The sequence below is a fragment of the Maylandia zebra genome, linkage group LG6 (assembly GCF_041146795.1).
Source record: "Maylandia zebra isolate NMK-2024a linkage group LG6, Mzebra_GT3a, whole genome shotgun sequence".
In the NCBI taxonomy this organism is placed as follows: Eukaryota; Metazoa; Chordata; class Actinopteri; order Cichliformes; family Cichlidae; genus Maylandia; species Maylandia zebra.
This window is the reverse complement of record NC_135172.1, coordinates 11,711,701-11,732,544: the sequence shown is the minus strand read 5'-3', so window position 1 is coordinate 11,732,544 and position 20,844 is coordinate 11,711,701. Positions and strand designations below refer to the sequence as shown.

Genomic DNA, 20,844 nt, shown 5'->3' with positions numbered 1-20,844 from the left:
CATACATTATGTCAAAGTGACTCATTAAAACTATATTTATCATCTCAGAAAGCAGAAATTACAAGAATCAACAATTTTCATTTCAAAGCTATTCAACAGACAAGTTCTCCTGTGCTGTAAAAGGCCTTGATTACCTTCTGTATACACGGTGTATACACACACACACACACACACACACACACACACACACACACACACACACACACACACACACACACACACACACACACTCTGTGCTAATATTTTCTTGTGCTGCTTGAATCGGCAACAAAGTTCCTTAGCTAGAAGACTCAGAAACAATCTTCTTTTGCCTGTCCGCCCTGTGCATGCCTTATACAAAATGTAGGCATTCACCACCGCCAGGTTCAGCATATTGTAGAAAACCGCTACTGGTCACCTGCGTGTTGCTGCTCTTACAGAATACATGCGTGCCATTTGGTCCAACACGTCTACACCACACTGTAAAAGAAGAGAGAGAGAGTCATGAGTATATGTTTTTTCTATAGGCCTGTATAGCACACATCAGAAAACATTGTAGCACTGATGTAAAATTATACACACATTCGCATACCTTCATGTGGTTATAGTTTCTTATTGCTTTGGGTTTCCTCTTTCTGCCGTCACTGATCGTCACATCTTAGTGCATGGAACTAAGAACACACACAGTCTTGGTTTTTTTAGGTCCATAAATTGTGAAGGAGACACCGCCACTTCTAAGCACTGAAGTGGAGAATTCCTCTCGCTGTGCAGTGTCTTTTGCAATTTGAGGAAGTTCACGGCGGACTTTATTCACCGGCACGGTGAATAAAGTCCACAAAACAACGTTACTTGGCACAAGTAACGTTGTTTTGCGCTGCAGTAGTCTGTGCGACAGCGACAGTGAAGTGAAGGAATTGTCCGTTGTGACGTTTCTCCCATCATCCAAAAACAGCTCCACTAGTTTCATGACCACGTTCTCTGCCAGCCTCTCTTCCTTCTGACGACTGGGGTCCTTTCCCAAGTAGATGCACTGCAGACATATTTGGTCTCCAGATCCGTGGCCATCCAGAACTTGATCCCAAATTTGTCTGGCTTGGTTGCGATATACTGTGTGAATGGACACCGAACCTTGGTAGGGAAAAGCTGTTCATCTATGGTCATGTGTTCTCCTGGAATGAAACTCTTAGCACAGTTCTCATTGAAGCGTGTCCAGATGTCAGAGATTGCCTCAAATTTATCTGTTTTCACCCGTTCTGCCCGCGTGTCCTTGTCATCAAATTGAAGGTGTTGCATAATTAAAATGAATCTATCTCGGGGCATTGTCTCTTTGCTTACTGGCACCAGAAATCTTTCTGACCAGCAATCTAGAATGGCACCAACGGGACACATGATTGCTCTTAGGGTCAGGGTTTTTTTTTTTTTTTTTTAATTTTTGCTATTTTTACAGGAACAGGCAGAGGAGAGAACATGTAAAGCTGGAGTGATCACACATGTCACTCATGTCATTGTATTAGCAACTTGTCATTCTGTTTTCACACATTTTTTTATAAATAAAATGGACTTGTGTTTCCATATATTGTGAATGTGACCAAAAACAAATGTCCATTACAGAGGCCATAAATGAATAGGCTGGTGTGGTGGGGCGTGGTCTGCGGTGCCGTGAAGGGAGGGCGGATGCACCTGCACGGCATCCTTAATCACGCCCGCCTAGTTAAAACACGGGGATTCAGGGGTTTGGGTGTGTTGTGGTGAGATGTACATATCCGAATGATACTCCGTGGTCCCGCCGTGCCTTATTCTCGCCACAGCTGGTTCTCAGGAGGGTGTAGGGTCATATAAAGACAAAATTATACAGAATATATATAACATAATATAATAATATGATATATATAATATATAACTAACCAGACCAATTTGTGGTTTGCAAGGACGAGAGGACCATAGTTGGATAAATGTGTCAATTCTAGCTAACAGCAAGATCAGAAATCAGAAACACAATGAAATCAAGGAGTACCAGGGGCTTAAGGACCAACTGGAGGTAAAGTCCAAATTGTCTTAGTAGTAATAGAAGCATGAGGAGCTGCCACCCCAAATCAGGATGAGTGGCTTCAGCAGATTCCAGGCAGAACATCAAGGGTCTCTGTACAGAAGCGTGCAGTTCTAGGAGCAGTAATGGAAGATACTGCATAGAACAATATACATACACAACACATATGAAGTATTGAAGCTGTTATTTATGTTTTACTGTAAAATTCACTGAAGGCTCTGACTACTTGAAAGTAGACCATGATTTGTTAAAAATTACCTGTAAAAATTCAAATTGTTACGATTTGTTCGAGAAGTGAAACTGATAACCTTAATAAAGAAAAGAAAAACAAAGGCAATAAAGTCTGAAGCCTGAGCGTTTGGCTTACAGGGATCATTTGTATATATGTTAAATTTATTTTTCCAAACTTTGGGCATCCACCACTGTAACTGTATGCAAATGACAGAAAACAAATACAAGTAAAATTGGGTCCTTTTACGTTGTGGGTAGGGATGGGTATCGAAAACCGGTTCTTGTTGAGAACCGGTTCCCACTGTTTCAATTCCTTGGAATCGTTTGCCATTTTTGCAAACGATTCCCTTATCGATTCCAGTCGCCCCGAATGACGTCACCACGTTGCGGAGCGTCATTTACCTGGCAGGAAACATGGCGCCTAAGCGGCTCAAACGCTCAAAAGTTTGATTATACTTTATGAGAACCGATGACAACAGGGCAACTTGCAAAGTAGATATTTCATTTAAGGGAGGAAACACTACGAATATGCAAAAGCATTTGCTCACAAAACACGCGATGACACGCGTTTTTAATTCCGCTCCGGACTCGTGACTCTCAACCCAGCAGCAGCGCTAACGTTTGCACGTCCTCTCCCGTTAATGCGGCAGGTAAATAATCAACTAACAGTGCATATTATGTTAGCGCAATCTGCATTATTACAAGACCTGCCATTACTGTACATGTAGGTGACCATGATGAGAGAGACAGACAGAGTCTGGCTGGCGCTCGCTGGCAGTTCTCGCTGCAGTCTACCGGTAGCGTCTCCTTTCAGGCCAGGATAGACTAATGTCACCGAGCAGTGTCTAAGTTTGTGGTCAAAGGCTTGCACCCATTTGCCACAGCAGATGCCCCCGATTTTTGGTAAGTGAATGTGTTTAATTGTAGGCAGGGACATTACTGGATATTCTTGTGTAATTGCCACAGAACAATTTATGTTATACTTTGTTATTGCTACAGAAGAATGTTGCAGCTTTAAGGCAGGGATGACTCCTGGAGTTGCTTTCTCACTGCATATGCTTTATTTCACAATCAGATCGATTCGATAACAAAAACATACAGCAGCTCCTCTCCTACTCCTAGCCCTTCGCTGCGGTGGAAAAAAGAACGACTTCAATCCCCTTCAAGGAACATACGTACAAAATAGTTTTCCTGATACACCAATGGGGCGTTCAATGCCATCTTGTAAATATGAGTACTCTGGCAGAGTAACAGTTCAAATGAAAAATACACCAGAACAAACAAGCAAACAAAAAAAGAAGTGTGGGGTACCTTTGAACCAATGAACAAAGTATAACAATTTATACTTTTTAACATAACCCGACCCCGTCAATATGTGATATGTCTCACAAGAATATTTATTTTATTATTTTACATTTACAATTTTTTTTTCCTGGGGACCCTGTGACACCCCATTGAAGAGCCGTAGGCTGGATCTCTCAAGATCTCACTGTTGGGTTTGTAAGGCCATGTTACTCCTAAATTTCTATCTTGTTCAAAGAGAAGATATAAAACAAAGCTCTGAGCTAATCGACCTTAGTGTTCTCCTTTTTTTAAAAAAAAAAAAAAGAATCGATAAGAGAATCGATAAAGAATCGAATCGTTAAACAGAATCGAAAATGGAATCGGAATCGTTAAAATCTTATCAATACCCATCCCTAGTTGTGGGGCCCAATTATTTAAACAAAAATAAAGATCAACCATTTTTTTTTTAATCTGCAACATAAGATAATGAAATAACTACAGATATTTATACCTAACTTATCTTGTCTGTGAACTTGAAAAGAAGTAGGCAGAGAACAATAGAAAATGTTGCTGAGATGAAGAGTTATAATGTGTAAAGATGCCCCAGAGACAATCCAGCACATAACAGCAGGGTGCAAGATGCTAGCAGGCAAGGCATACATGGAACGCCATAACCAAGTGGCCGGCATAGTGTACAGGAACATCTGTGCCGAGTATAACCTGGAAGTCCCGAGGTCAAAATGGGAGATGCCCCCAAGGGTGGTGGAGAATGACCGAGCTAAGATCCTGTGGGACTTCCAGATACAGACGGACAAAATGGTGGTGGCTAACCAACCGGACATAGTGGTGGTAGACAAACAGAAGAAGACGGCCGTAGTGATCGATGTAGCGGTTCCGAATGACAGCAATATCAGGAAGAAGGAACACGAGAAGCTGGAGAAATACCAAGGGCTCAGAGAAGAGCTCGAGAGGATGTGGAGGGTGAAGGTAACGGTGGTCCCCGTGGTAATCGGAGCACTAGGTGCGGTGACTCCCAAGCTAGGCGAGTGGCTCCAGCAGATCCCGGGAACAACATCGGAGATCTCTGTCCAGAAGAGCGCAGTCCTGGGAACAGCTAAGATACTGCGCAGGACCCTCAAGCTCCCAGGCCTCTGGTAGAGGACCCGAGCTTGAAGGATAAACCGCCCGCAGGGGCGTGCTGGGTGTTTTTATATATAATATACATGAATCCTGATATAAGAACAGGAGTAACTTTACTTATGAACGACAGGATGAGTTAATACTGTATGATTCATAGATCACGACTTTCAGGTCCAATTAGTTACAGAATATTATTGTGTGATTAACGATAGGAAAGTGAAAATGAGTTTCTGTTAAAAGTGCTTCATAAATAAATGTTTATAGAAATGGAAAATACAATTCAGTCTGAGAGTTCAAACACATTTCAGATATTTTTAATCAATTGTTCCCCATAGCTCATTGTTTCATATTTTTTAAAACAAAATATAGTCACAGTAGATTAAAGTCTGAATCGCTCCAGCTGTGTTTATTACAAATTGTCATACTGAGATATGCTCAGCAGTTTATCACCTCCACACCTTTCTGTTCAACAACTTATATTTAATAAACTGAATATTTAATGCATTCAAAACACAACTGCATGCAGCAAGTAAATAAATTAAAAGCATTATTATTGAGGAATTGAACTGATGTAGATTAAAATAATATTCATGCTACAACAAAGCATTTAAGGATGCAAACGATTCAAAGGAAGAGGAAGCAAGTTTACTTTTAGTTTCAAAGATGCAAGATATGTGAAACCAAAGAATATGAACCAGCAGCCCACCCCTCGCTCTGATAAAGAGTACTGCTTAGTTTGTCTGATGACTCACTTTGTATCTTTTGGTTTGAGCTTTTACTGTCAGCTTTACGCTCAAAGTTTGGACTAAAACAACAATGGAGTTGAGAGATGCTGGTCGTCTGCTTGTGGGTCTCATCTTTTACATTTCAGGTATCAGAGATTATTTATGAGTTCTTATGTAAAAATCGTTAGTTAATATTAACTTAAGAAAAAGATCTTGTAATATTTACAGATGAGGAATTTTAGTTTAGATTAGTTTCTAATGTAAAGTACTGAAAATTATTAAGTAATTAATAACAAAGACATATTAATAAGATAAAAACATTTATTAACTCCCTTCTGTTAAAGATGTTAATGGAGGAGAAACCAGGATCTGTGCTTTCAAAGGTTCATCAGTGGATCTGCACTGCTCACATCAACATCTGACTTCAAGCAGAAAATGGTTCACTATAGACTGGGATGGTTACAAGTTTGTTCAGAGTGAGCTCTCTGTGGATGGACAACGTGTAACATACAACATGTCTGAAGAGAAAATCCCAACTTTAACCATCAATGATCTAAGAGAGAGTGATGCAAATGCTTACTGCTGTATGAAGACTGCAGACAGTGCAGGAAACTGTTGGCTAAACAGAATTACTCTCCAAGTAGTTACAGGTACAGTGACTTTTACTTATTACTTACTTTCCAAATGACATCATTGTATAAGTTGTTCTCCATCATCCTCTCAGAGCTGCAGGTAAAGGTGATTCCTGCCACAGAGGGACAGACAGTAACACTGATGTGCAGCAGCAGCTGTCCTCTGACTGAAAAGCCTGCAGCCTACATCTGGTACAAGAACAGAGAGTTTCTCTATGAGGACTGGTCTCCCTGGTACCAAGAGCTGCTCAGCAGTGAGGAAGCAGTCACATACTCCTGTGCTGTCAAAGGCTACGAGGATCTCAGAGCCCCTCAAGTCTCTGTGGGTGAGTCATGATGTTTATAGTCCCTACAAACCCTTCAGCAAAAAACTGTAAAAATAACCTCAGTAAAAATATTAAATCTCATTTCTTTTTGTCCAGATTCCATCACACATACATGCTTCAGTGTCACTTATGCTTATGGAAACATGTGTTCTTATAATCAGACATCAGTGGATGAGCCGTGCTCCATCACATACCCTAGAGGTGAAGTTTCCACAAACAAATTGTATAAACACTTCTCCAAACCTTTATATCATATTCGTTTAAACTGCACAATTATGTGACTTAAATGAGCCGCATGATTACATCTAAATAGTGACGAGAAGTGTATTTATCTTCGATCGACAGAGGTTTATGTTCAGAGAGCTTCTTCCACCTTGGGATTTGTCACACTGACCTGTAACAACAGCTGTAATCTGACTGACCATCAAGCTGTCTACATGTGGTATCACAACAAAATAAACTATCATGAGAATCAACATTTTTCAACTCATAACTCTTCAACAGACACATTCTCTTGTGGAGTTAAAGGTCACACACATCTTCAATCTAAAAAAGTTTGTAAGTGTCAAATCTGTTTTTCTTTTCAACTAATAATGAAACACAGACCAATCAAACAACATTAAATCTTCCATCTATATGTCAGGTGTTCAGGATAAAAACTGCTGGAGAGTGAATTATGTCAGCAGGAGAATCTGTGCTCTGGAAGGATCTTCAGTGAACATCACAAGTGAATACTCACATCCTGATAACATGAAGCCAGAGTTTAAATGTTGGAGTAAAAAATGGAGAAAAGATAAAGTGGAAGTTGAAGAGCTGATTGAGGCTGCAGGTGGTGTGGAGTATCAGGACAACATGAAGAACCAACACATCCTGACCATCAACAACCTGAAGAAGAATGACTCAGGAGGATACACATTCAGATTCAACAAAGATCATGAAGGATGGACACAGTCTGATTTGCCTGGAGTCTTTTTGATTGTCACAGGTAAATCTAAACTCCTCAGTCAGCAGACTTTACTCATTAATATTTCAATATGAGCAGAAGCGCTAGAACTATTCAGATCTTTCTCGGTTATATAACAATGTTAAAATATTCCCTTACAATGAAAAGTTTGTTCTTAATTAAAAGCATGTAAATGCTATGAAAAATAACTATAGTTAAAATATCAAAAGTAAAAACTGGCATTTTGCTTGATTTAATATAATAGTTTTAAAATTATATACAAATGAGTTTTTCGACAAAGAAATAATTTTTGTAACAACTTTCATCTTCAATTGAGGCATTTTAATAAAAGAATTACTTAAACGGTTCAGGAAATACAATCATATTTATACGGTCCCCCATTTTCAGAGGCTCAAAAGGGAACTGGATATCTGATAGCAAGATACATTAAGCAAAGAAAGATCCGGAGTTTATTTCAAGTATTTCATGTTTATTTACTAAAATGTTCTGGAAAAATGAAATATTTGGACAAATGAATCAAGATTCATTTGTACCAGAATGATGGCCAAATGCCTCAAATGCAATAGTGTTTCACAGTCCCACTGGATAAGGTATCATGGGCTGGTTGTGTTGTGCCCTTAAACAGGGGAAATAGTGAGGAGAGGTGAAAGAACGGCACAGACACGCAGCTCTCACTCTCACTCGTCTGTATTGAGTTTCAGAAGCAATACAACCAAAACAATATTCTTATGGATGCACTCAGTCTCAGGACAACTGTATCCAAACTAAGTCACTATTGTTCGCTGCATTAGCTGATGAGAATACTTTAGATAACATGAACTGTAGCATTAGACAAAAACATATTTTTAACTCGCACATGTTAGCTGACACAGTCACTAACTTTCCACAGCAATGAAATAATACTTTAAGTACTGCATGTCTTTCAGTAGTTAACTTATACAGATCGTAACAGAAAAATCTTCACACAATATGGCGGAGTAATAGCGAAAACTAGCATACGCAGCAACAGAGATTAACTGGAACTTCTCAGCAAAATAGTCCGCAATTCACATCTTCCGCTACAATGAACAATGATAACAATGTAATAATCAACAGTAACACACATTTATATAGATTTGTGCATGACAGTTACCTTAAACAGGGGAAATAGTGAGGAGAGGTGAAAGAAAGGCACAGACACGCAGCTCTCACTCTCACTCGTCTGTATTGAGTGAAGGAGGAAGCGCGCGAACCCACCTACTGGAGCCCTGAGGCATTAACAATGGATCGATGCACAATCAACCCAGGCAAAACTTTCACTACTTATCTCCCTCTATATTCCCACTGCATATTCTATTCGAAAACAGTCAAAGCAACAAATAAAACATTAATAAGGGCATGACATGAAATGTAAGGAACAGAGATGTACAACTTCAAAACTAATCAAATTTATGATCCACCACATACTCCCCCTCAGAATAGATGTTGTCCTCAACATCCAAATGTTTAACATTTAGCACAAACGTGGAGTTATGACCATTAATATCGCCAAAACCACATACAATAAACCATTGCATACTATAACTGTTTCTTGTACCTTATATGTACTCTACAAAAATAGTTTCACAAGCTGGAACTCTTTTCATACATTCTTTAGTGTGGGTTATTACCCAAAGTCTTTCAGTGTTCTCATATAGTCTGTATGAATTACAGTGTCCATGCAGTTACATTAACACAGTCTGCTGCTGGCTTGTGAACAAAGTCCTTTTAGTGCAGCTTGTCAAAGCAGTCACTCTCTCCTTTGACAAATGTCCATGAGAGTGATACAAGTGGCCTTAGCCATGTGGTGTGCTTTGGATGTGTCTGTTAAGCTGCAGGCACAATATGAATCAGTTCAACGTCCAAAAGTCACTTTGAATATGAATTCTGTGTTAAACAGTCCATTTCCATGCGGTTGGTGTGGAGTGTAAGTACATTGTCTCTGTTCAGTAATGTGTTTCGTGTGTGATCACAATGTTTCTTTTCACTCAAGTCCATACAGTTATCAGTGGCAGTATGCCTGAACAGTCCGTGGAACCATGAAGTGTGTATGATGTGATGGTGTTCTCAGGTTATAACAAGCTGGTGAACCAAGCCGATCATATGTGAAGATCTTTGGTGGCTTGCGCTCTCTACTCGGTCGCTGATGCTCTTGCTCACAGGTCCTGCTGTGTTTGTCTGGAACAGGTGCAGGAACAGGTTCCTCCACTGATGGTTCCTCGACATAATTTTCCTCTTGGTCGGGTGGTTGTTCACATTGGTTCAGTACTTCATGTTCATTCTCTGTCTCAGATGACATGTTTTCCACTGTTTGAAGGTGTTTGGCTGGTTCATCAGTGCTCATAGGATTCAGTGTCTCAGGATAAAGTGGCTCAAATGGCTGCTGAGATGACACTGGATAGTACTCATCATCGTCATCCTCTTCCTCAGCTTGTTCCACTTCCTCACTTGTCTCCACGGCTCTTTTCCTTGTTCGTGGTCGCACTTCAGTTTCAACAGGCAGATGGTCACATGGCAGAAGAAGATTGCGATGCAATATCCTTGATCTCCCTTTTGCTTTCTCAGGTCTGAGTTCATAAACTGGGATATCTCTGCTGACCTGACGAACGACTGTGTGAACCACATCATCCCAGTGGTTCCTCAGCTTGCCTGGACCTCCTCGAGGTGTCATGTTCCTTATTAAAACACGATCACCTGGCTGTAATACTGAGCTCTTCACCTTGCTGTCATAATGTCTTTTACTTCTTACAGCTGCTTTATGAGCATTTTCTCTCGTGATCTCATATGCTTCTTCCATGCCTTGTTTCCATTTTACCATGTAGTCATGATGATTGCCATCTCCTTGTTCTGAGGTCAAGCTGAACAGCATGTCGATTGCCAATCGTGGGGAGCGTCCGTATAACAAGTAAAAAGGGGAAAATCCAGTTACCTCGCTGCGGGTACAATTATAGGCATAAATCAGTTTGTTAAGCGAGTTCTTCCAGTTAGTTTTCTGACTCTCTGAGAGTGTTTTCAGCATCTGGAGTAGTGTCCTATTAAACCGCTCCACTTGTCCATTCCCTTGGGGATGGTAGGGAGTAGTCCTGGACCCAGCAACTCCACAGTAGTTTTTCAGTTGTGCAAACAGATGATTTTCAAATTCAGCACCTTGATCATGATGTATTCGTGCTGGAAAGCCAAATCTTAAAGCATAGTCATTAAAGATTTTGTCTGCAGCCGTTTTACCTGATTTGGAAGTTGTGGCATACGCTTGGGCGAAGCGTGTGAAATGGTCAATGACTACAAGGATGTATTCATAACCCCCTTTGCACTTGTCAAGGTGCAGGAAATCAATTGAGACAAGTTCAAATGGGTGAGTAGTGACAATATTAGTCAGTGGTGCCCTGCTCTCATGACACGGCTTCTTCTGTTTTATGCAAACACACCTTCTGGTCACATAATCCTCTACTTCCCGTTGCATATAGGGCCAGTAAACCTGGTCCCGTATCAGTGACAATGTTCTCTCTACACCTTGATGGTCCATTTCATCATGTAGCTCCTTTAGTACAGTACTTTTGTGTATTTCTGGTAAGACCAACTGTTTTCTGTTTGCTGCTTTTCTGTGCAAGATCCCATTCTCATCCATCTCCAATTTGTCCCACTCCCTCAGGAGACATATGACCTGTGGGCTGAGTTTTCTTAGTTCTGAACGTGATGGTTTTTCCTGTGTTAGTTTACACTGAGTTACAGGTCCAATAGTCGGATCACTTCTCTGGTCCTGTTTGATCTGGCCTTTTGTCAGTGGAATGATGGAAACATCTGTGGCCATGGCTGAACACCTGACTGAGACACCCATGGACCATGACACATTGGAGTCATCCTGCCTTTCCACTGCCTGTGTGGTTGCTCCAATTACATCGTATGCCATTTCCTCTGTGCATTCATTCATAAACGTTTCCATGTCTACCGGCATCCTGGAGAGGCTGTCTGCATCCACATTTTCTTTACCAGGGCGATATTTAATTGTGAAGTGAAAATCTGCCAGTTCTGCTACCCATCGACACCCTGTTGCATTCAGTTTGGCAGTGGACAGTACATAGGTAAGTGGATTATTGTCGATGTACACGGTAAAGAATGGTGCATAATATAGGTAATCACGGAATTTTTCTGTGATAGCCCACTTGAGAGCAAGAAACTCTAACTTGCCTGAATGCAGATGGTAATTCTTCTCAGCTGCAGTTAAAGTGCGGGAACCATAAGCAATCACACGAAGCTTTCCATTCTGCTTTTGGTACAACACAGCACCTAATCCCTGGTTTGACGCATCAGTGTGAAGGGTGAATGGCTGTGAAAATTCTGGAAAGCCTAGAACAGGGGGCTGAGTTAGACAGTCTATCAGCTGCTCTAGTGCTAACTGGTGCATGTCGGTCCACTCAATAGGTGTACTCGAAGGGACACTACACCTGTTTCGCTTTGTTTGCCACTTTAATCTTGTGTTTCGCTGGGTTTCAGCATCTGCAGGTCCCTTGAGCAAGTCATACAGAGGATTTGCAATTCTGGCAAAATCCTTGATGTATTGTCTGTAATAACTTAGTAGGCCCAACATTGCTCTTAGTTCACCAACAGTACCTGGCCGTTTGTTTTTCAAAGCTGTTACAGCAGCAGTTTCTGCGGAGTCTATCCTGCTTCCCTCTGCTGACACAATCCTGCCAAGGTACCTCACTTCTGTCCTAAACAGGTCACACTTCCTTGGTTTGAGTTTGATTCCGTACTCCCTGAGTCGGCGCAGCACTTTCCTGACATCCTCAACATGATCCTCAAACGTTCTGCTAAAGACAAGGACATCATCGAGGTAAGGCACACATATTTCATCCCTTAGCCCTTCTAAGCACTCCTCCATGCAGCGTTGAAATGCTGCCGGAGCGTTCATCAGTCCAAATGGGATTCTGACCCACTCATACAGGCCCCAGGGGGTCACAAAAGCTGTTAGGTGTTTACTGTCTTTGCCCATGAACCCCTGGTGGTATGCTTTACCCTGGTCCAGTAGAGAAAAGAGAGTGTTGCCACCTAGGTTGTCCATGATGTCTTGTACTCTGGGAATGGGGTGGCGGTCTGGGTGAGTCTTCCTATTCAGTTCTCGGTAGTCAATACACAAGCACAGTGTACCGTCTTTTTTTCTTACACAGACTACCGGAGAGGAGTAAGATGAGTTAGATTTTTCCACCCACCCCTGAGCTATTAGGTCCTGTAGGTAGTTTTTCATTTCCTGATACAAGGGTTTTGGTACAGAGAGATAAGTCCGTGCGACTGGCTCATTATCTTTCAACGAAATGTTCATTTGCAAGTTTTCAACACAGCCTATGTCATCATCAGATTTAGAGAATGACTCTGACTCTTCTCTTAACATCTGACTAACAGCTTGTCTCTGGTGGTCATTCAGGTGAGTCAAGTCGACAGGTGGGTCCCATTGTTCACTTTTAGGTGTGTTCTCACCTGAGCTCTTAGCTTGGATGGGACGGACTGATGCAGTAGGGAGGCAGTCAGTTTTGAATACATTAGCAGGATATATTGATGCAACAGACTGCACAGTTCCAATAACAGTCCTACTTGGCAGTATGATGTCATGGCTAGTGGGATTTTGTACACTAATGACAATTTTTGGTGTCATACCAGTCTTTACTAAAACAAGGGTATCACAGAACTCGAGTCCTTCAGGTCACTGTGGGTTCTCATGAGGCTCGAAGATCAGGGTTCTATCTTCTTTGAAAGGTGGGGCTTGCACTCGACACTCGATTTGGATGGAGCTGTGTTTAGGCACTTCAACTCTCTCATTTGTTGTTCTTACACTGTGCTCACATGGCTGTCCCACTGTCACTGCATTAACAAAAGCTCTTGCGCTACTCTTTCTGAGGTGAGGAAAAGCTACTTTTACTGTTTTCATGAGTTTCTCTTTATTCTTATTGTTTGTCTTATCCTGTACTCTGTTTGCAACTAGGTGTGAAATCACATTGAAGCCAATTATGGGGCATGACTGTTGGTTGCCTTTTAACACTAACACAGGTATTAGCAGATCTTTATCATTAGCAGCAAGTCTGAAGCTTACCTCGAGCCAACCAATATATGGTATTTCCGTCCCATTGGCTGCTTCAAGTTGCAGTGGTTCAAGTGGGTCTACTAGTTCTGCTATATCTCTTAGTTGGACATCAGGCAAATGGGTCTGTTTCCAGGCTGCATCTACAGCACAAATTTGTGAACCTGTGTCCCAAAGTGCCTGGATTCTTTGGTTGTGCAGAAAACACTGAATGAGACATTTCTCTCCTACAAGCTCTTTTACAGTAGGCATCTTCACTGGATTACTTCTTTTCCTACACTTTGGTTTGCAACTTGACTGTGTTTCCTGTTTCTTAATAGATGAACATGTATGTGGCTTACAGTACCTTCTGTGCACAGACCAGTGTGTCTCTTGACAGTCTTTTGAGCAGTACAATGTTATTTTATAAACAGAACAACATTTTAACTTCATACTCTCTTCCTTTCCCTCACAGTTAGCACAACATTGGGACTTTTCAATGCTGTCGGTTGCCCCATGTCCCGTGGGAGCAACCTCCCTTAGTTTAAAGGGCTCCCTTTATCTGATTTGGTCAGTCTAGGTGCTTTACAACCTGCATGGAAATGCTCACTACTCCCACACCTAAAACAATGCTGGCAATATGCCTCACCTGCCTGCACACATGCAAAACATCTGGGACGGTTACTTGGTGAGGGATAATATCGCTGTGGTGCGAATCTTTGTTGAAACTGTGCTGTCCCATGCACATGCCCAGGTCCATGTGCTGGGTGGTATTCCTGTGCTGCTGCAGGAGGGTGCTGGTGGTAAAATGGCATGCAGTTTTGTTCAGCCTTAATGGGGAAAGGCTGCTGAGGTGCTGGGGTTGTCTTTTGAATGGTTTCTCTGATTTGGGAAACTTCAGCCCTCAAGTCTTTCAGCAGCACCATGTCAGCACGCATTTCCTTTATTTCTGTTAGAAGATCAGGGGGTAGAGGGGCTGGTTTCTCTTGAGCTGTGCTTCTCTTTCCCACTGGGGAATCATTAGACTGGACAGTATTTACAGCTGTTACTCATGATGGAGCGGCATGTTTCTTTTTGTCCTGTCATTTTGTCCTTTTCATTTGCAACTGCAATATTTACCTTCTCGAGCAACAACTCATCTGAAGTATTTGTTTGCAGGAGGTAAGGTTGCAGGTCACTTTTAATATTGTCATTCTGAAGACCAGTCAGGACAGTATGTGTAACGGAGCGGAAAGGCTAATTTTATTTCCACAGTGTCGTTTTTTAAAGGAAGGAAACCTTCCTCCAAACGGACAGAGCAGTGGAGCCGCCAAGGGAAAGCACACGATTAAAAAACTGTAGAATTAAAATATAATTTATTATATTTAAATAGTTAAAAATGTAAGATAAATTAAAACAACCTTGGCCAAGGGACAACACAATAAAAATCAATAAAACACAACATTAAAAGTCCAGTGGGATCCACCACAGCATAAAAGTCCCAGGGAGTTAAGAAATCCAGCGGAGTCCTCTCTTTCCTTTCCGCATTCGCGTGTTGATATGCTAGAGAAAGGGAGGAGCGGCAGTCACTATTCTTCCGGCAGTTTTTATTCAATAAAAGGGGATAAGTCGAAGACTTACCCCGGGTGGGCAGAGCTCTCAACTCCGCCCGCCGCTTCTTTAAAACTGCAAGGCCACACAGCCGTCCCGTGCCTTCCGCTGGTGCTGTCTCCGCTCTCCCCGCTGGTACTGTCACTCTCTGCACTGGTGCCTCTGCGCGCTGGTCCTCCATTAGCCAACTCTAGCCGCCTTATATGTCACTCTGTAAATTATCTTAAAGCCTCACGTCAGGCCTCTCAGGCCCCATCTCTTAAGCCTCCGTGTCACTCCAGGCTCTCGTCGGTTCCCGTGACACTCATCGGTGCCTTCATGCTTCAGTCCTCTCTTGCCTCTCGGTCGAACCCCTGACTTTGGTCTGCCAGGCCCTCTTATTGGCCTCTCTGGGATCTCTCGCAGGTGTGATCAGTTTATTATCAGGTAGGGGCGGAGTCTTTCCAGGACAAGTCATCAAATCAATACAATTAAAACATGCAGTAAAACTCATAAAAATAAACCAGTGTACAATATTAAAATATTAAAAAGGTAAAACGCAGCAAAACATGCACAGTAGAAAAACTTAGATGACTTGTCCCTTTCCACCCCGTGACATCTGCATAAAAAGGCTCTGGACTAGTGCTGGATCATACTTTAGACTGGACTCAACTTCCTGAGAAGCAAACAGGATTTTCTGTCTCAAGTCCATTGTCCTGATCAAGAAATTTTGGGGTGTCTCTTTACTACTCTGAACCTCAGAGGTAAGTTGTTTGTATAACTCTGTGGCACCTTTTTCCTGGTAATGAGACCTGAGGATTCTCCTAAGAGCAGGTAATGTGAGGTTTTCTTTTCCTTCAAGATAACTCCTTAGCTGCAAGCCTGGCGTGATAGCACGAATTACAGCATCAGTGATTTCTGATTCTGGGTAGCCTCTATTGAGCCCGCTTTCAATTTGTCTGGCCAGACTGGAGAATGTCAGCCTGTCTTTTTGCCCCGGCTCTCCTATTTGGCCTGATATCTTAAAATCTTTGCGCCACATGGAACTGTTTGGTGCTGTTGGAACAATGTTTCTCACTGGGGTGCGAGGACTTAAGGCAGGATTCATGCTATTCCTCATCAAGTCATGCATTTCACCCTCTTTTTGTTGTAAGAGCAGTCTTAATGTCTCTATCTCCTCCTGGCTACTTTCCTGGTCCTGAACAGCTGGATCCACTGTTTCATTCACACCTTGTTTTTTATCCATTTGTATGTCACTTATAATGTCCTGGACATTAAGAAGTTCTGACATACCTTCGTCCTCTCGGGTAGCCAGCTCGGTGCGTTCAAGGTGCTTAACTAAATGCGAGACTAGCTGACTGCGCGTTCTATTAATCACAAACTCTTTTCCTGGTCCTGAGATTTGAAGTACATCACATAATTTAGTCAGCTGCTCTAAAGTCAGTTGATACAATGTTCCTTTAATCTCCAGCTGTAGCTTTTCTAATTCAGACTCCATGTTGTCAGAGGAGTTAGCACAAGCAGTCAGTTGAGAAATGATCAGACTTAGTTGGCTTTTACTGCCCCCTAGTGGCCACTTTTTCACTTCAGGATACAGATACCAACGTAGGTCTAGCGATGTCTCTGCTGCTTTACTATGCTCCTTTCTGATACCTGGGTCGTCTGGGGGGGATGATCAACGAGAGGATTTCTCTTACAGGTCAGGGATGGTCCTCGAATCAATCATCCCAGCGGTGCCTCCAAATGTTGTGCCCTTAAACAGGGGAAATAGTGAGGAGAGGTGAAAGAAAGGCACAGACACGCAGCTCTCACTCTCACTCGTCTGTATTGAGTTTCAGAAGCAATACAACCAAAACAATATTCTTATGGATGCACTCAGTCTCAGGACAACTGTATCCAAACTAAGTCACTATTGTTCGCTGCATTAGCTGATGAGAATACTTTAGATAACATGAACTGTAGCATTAGACAAAAACATATTTTTAACTCGCACATGTTAGCTGACACAGTCACTAACTTTCCACAGCAATGAAATAATACTTTAAGTACTGCATGTCTTTCAGTAGTTAACTTATACAGATCGTAACAGAAAAATCTTCACACAATATGGCGGAGTAATAGCGAAAACTAGCATACGCAGCAACAGAGATTAACTGGAACTTCTCAGCAAAATAGTCTGCAATTCACATCTTCCGCTACAATGAACAATGATAACAATGTAATAATCAACAGTAACACACATTTATATAAATTTGTGCATGACAGTTACCTTAAACAGGGGAAATAGTGAGGAGAGGTGAAAGAAAGGCACAGACACGCAGCTCTCACTCTCACTCGTCTGTATTGAGTGAAGGAGGAAGCGCGCGAACCCACCTACTGGAGCCCTGAGGCATTAACAATGGATCGATGCACAATCAACCCAGGCAAAACTTTCACTACTTATCTCCCACTATATTCCCACTGCATATTCTATTCGAAAACAGTCAAAGCAACAAATAAAACATTAATAAGGGCATGACATGAAATGTAAGGAACAGAGATGTACAACTTCAAAACTAATCAAATTTATGATCCACCACAGTTGCATGGCAGGCAGAGACACAAATACTCACTAACAGAGACGCACACTCAACATGAGGAACCAGCAACGTGACAAGGAACACTGGGAAGCTGGGAAAAACAAGGCACATGTGAAATAAGTCAGACTAATGACAAGGGAAGCAAAACTGAACACAACACAAGAGACTAACAAAATAAAACAGGAAAGTAACACTGAGACTGAAACACAAATTTAACAGGCCAAAGTAAACACAAAGATAAAACTGAGTAAATATGGGCAACAACAGAAACACAGACATAGGAGGACAGGAAAAACCTGAGAATAACTAACAACGAAATCTTAAACACACATTTAGAATGACACCCTAACCTAAGAAAATATAATATTTAAACTGAAAACTACTCAAAGTCAAATAAATGTTTTATTATTTAACTGAATATGAGGACTGGAGGGTCTGCCTGCAGTCAGGCCTCAATTAAAACTCATGTTTTGTGAGTAATTCATGTTGCGATTTGGAAGAGTTTCATGTCTTGCCTTAATACTATTATTATTACTATTATTATTATTGTTGTTGTTAAATGTTCGTCTTTCAGAGCTGAGAGTGAAGATGAGTCCTTCTGCAGTGGTGACAGAGGGTCAGAGAGTCACACTGACCTGCAGCACCAGCTGTCCTCTGACTGACAACACAAACTACATTTGGTACTTGAACAGTCGACCTCTGACCCCGAGAGAGAACCAGAACAAACATCTGATCCTAGACCCAGTCAGCAGGGAGGATGCAGGAAGCTACTCCTGTGCTGTGAAAACCAACAAAGATATCAGCTCTGCTCCAAAGACTCTCACTGTCCAAAGTATCACAGGAACATGGACAATTGGAGTTTCTGTAATAGTTCTGGTTTCAATACTTCTCCTTTTCTTCTTTTTGATTAGGTAAGCAACACGGTGTTTGATTCAAAGTGACAACATTTTATCTCTGGCATGAACTCACTTATTTTTTCTGTTTATTACTTTCAATAATCAGAAAAAAGAGGACTACGAGTCAGTCTTCCACAAACGAAACATCAAACAACATAGTGGAGGTAAAGATTACTGTAGAGTTGGAAAACACATTTTCATACTGAATGATCTTTCTTACAGAGTCAAAGGAGTCAAATCTTTAAGTGAATTATGATGTATCGCTTTTTGTTCTCAGCTAAATCCTGATCCTGTGTGTGAAGACATCTTAGGTGAGCCACAGGTGGAGGATGAAGTCCTCTACAGCAAAGTCTACTTCTTTAAAAACCACACAGATCCTCTTTTGTCTACCATAGAGCCACTTCAGCCAAGAGAAGAGCAGCATGCTGATTACACTGTGGTGAAGTATAGAAATAACACGAGCTCTGATGAAGAATCTGTTGTCCTTTCAACAGAAACAGACCCCACATGGTGTTGAACAAGCCTTTTAACACATCTCTGCAACTGTCATTTAAAATTTTGTGCATCACACTTGAATCTTCATTTTACCTTTTTGCTGTGTTCGACAAAATTAGATTAGGCAGTTCGATGGGCTTCACATGTTACTCATATGAATGGAATAATTCATGATCATGTAAATATTATGCTCATGTATTTTTATTTTTATTCTATTTTAGCAGGTCACGTGCCTTTTGTCTCCCTTTTCTAACCGTGAGAGCAATTACACACAAAGAAAGGTTGTTCACTATAATCCAAGAACAAAGGGATACAACAACTGTAGTGTTTGCTGTGGGGATGACCCTTGTGTGCATGTGCTATTATAGCAGAAGACACTGAAATGCGGGAATGTCACTGCATTATAGCCTTGATTTTGTCACAGTGCAGAATATTTAAGTCCAAGTTGTTACTCTTATTTATTTCGTAACAACTGGAAACCTTGTTATGTCTTTTTCAGAACTGTACATTTAACCATTTCATTGCTGTTAGTAATTTTTATTTCATTGACGGTTTGTTCTTATATCATTATATCACTGGTGAATTTTGCCACTTAGCGCTGCCCTTTGTCACTTTTATATATGTATAAACATATGATGTGTTTTTGTGTATATATGTAAACCTTGTTGAAAATTTGGATTTACAAAGTATGACAATTACAAATACAGATATCAGTGTCACAGTATAAAGACAAATAACCTGATTTAGAAATTATTTTATTTGTGGCAACAAGCAGAGATAAAAGGCTTTTCATCTGTAAACTCCTCACCCAGCCCCCACACTTGCATGTGCATTGCTGCGATTGCAATCAGTTTCTAGCAGAGAGTCTTTTTGCGTGCTAACTCAAAGATAATAACAGGGTTCAGTGGAAAATATTACTGAAAACATAACCTGCAAGCGCCAACCAAATACCCATCTGCAGAGACTGCTACTGAGATCATGAGCTGTGATAATGGCAGCCTACGGTGGACAGACCACAAACTGCTAAAGAGCAGAACAAGCTAGACTGGTGCTTAATAATGGTGATGTTTTCCAAATGGTCACTATTATTATTAATATTATTGTTATTATTATTATTTTAACAGGCTGTAAACATGCCTTGTAAAAATGTTTGTATTTTAAGCATTTTAACTCTTGTGCCATTTTTTATTGCACTCCATCAGGTTTGAGCAGGAGAGTTTTAGAAAAAGTAATGAATACATACAGCATACATATATATACATAAATGTAGAGGAATAATATCAATACTTAGAACAGTCATTGAGACTGAAAGTTACCTGAACATCTAAAATATTCAGCACAAGACAACTAAGCCCCATTGTTCTTCCTGCAGACAGCAAAAGAACCACAGAGGAAGGACATTCATGTTTACTCTCTTTTCTTTTTGTCCTTGCCTGTCCTGCCCGGCAATCAGAATTATTGTCTGAAGCCCAAGAAAAAGCCCAGCAGATTTATGTTCCCAAGTTGACCAAGTTCCGCTTTTGCTGTCCTGGTCCACTTGATAGTAATAGTTTTTATAGATAGATAGATAAAATAGAGGATTTTTTATTATGAGTTATTACAATCAGAACAGATAGGACGGGGAGAGGAAAGAGAAAGAAAAAGGAAAGAGAAGTTTGGAAGACAGTTAACAGAAGGAGAGGAGAGATAGAGAGAGAAAAGACACTGAAAATCTGCTGAAAAAAAATGAGCAAAAAAAAAACAACAGCAGGGAAACCACAGCAACAACCAACATATGCAAAAGTAACAGTAAATAATAAATATTAAATGTTACTGAGCAGCATAGAGTACTAATAATGCATTATGTGTTTAGAGGCAGCAGCCGACCAAGATACTGTGCATCTGTGATTACCTGTTTGTACACCTCTGTG

At 41.1% G+C, this 20,844-nt stretch overlaps 1 protein-coding gene across 2 annotated transcripts; it reads left to right on the top strand.

Annotated features, from left to right (window-relative positions):
• Positions 1–2,512: 2,512 nt before the first annotated feature.
• LOC112429888 (uncharacterized) lies at positions 2,513–19,990 on the top strand. 2 transcript variants are annotated; one of them, XM_076884657.1, is made up of 10 exons: positions 2,513–2,907; positions 2,986–3,160; positions 5,751–6,056; positions 6,131–6,364; positions 6,461–6,565; positions 6,710–6,922; positions 7,008–7,349; positions 18,118–18,454; positions 18,546–18,603; positions 18,717–19,990. In XM_076884657.1, exons 2-10 carry the CDS (start codon positions 3,145–3,147, stop codon positions 18,954–18,956), a joined length of 1,851 nt encoding a protein of 616 aa, XP_076740772.1. In that variant the 5' UTR covers positions 2,513–2,907; positions 2,986–3,144; the 3' UTR covers positions 18,957–19,990. The 2 variants fall into 2 exon arrangements, with proteins under 2 accessions (XP_076740772.1, XP_024656573.2); XM_024800805.2 differs by lacking the exons at positions 2,513–2,907; positions 2,986–3,160 and adding an exon at positions 4,842–5,552.
• The last annotated feature ends 854 nt before the right edge of the window (positions 19,991–20,844 follow it).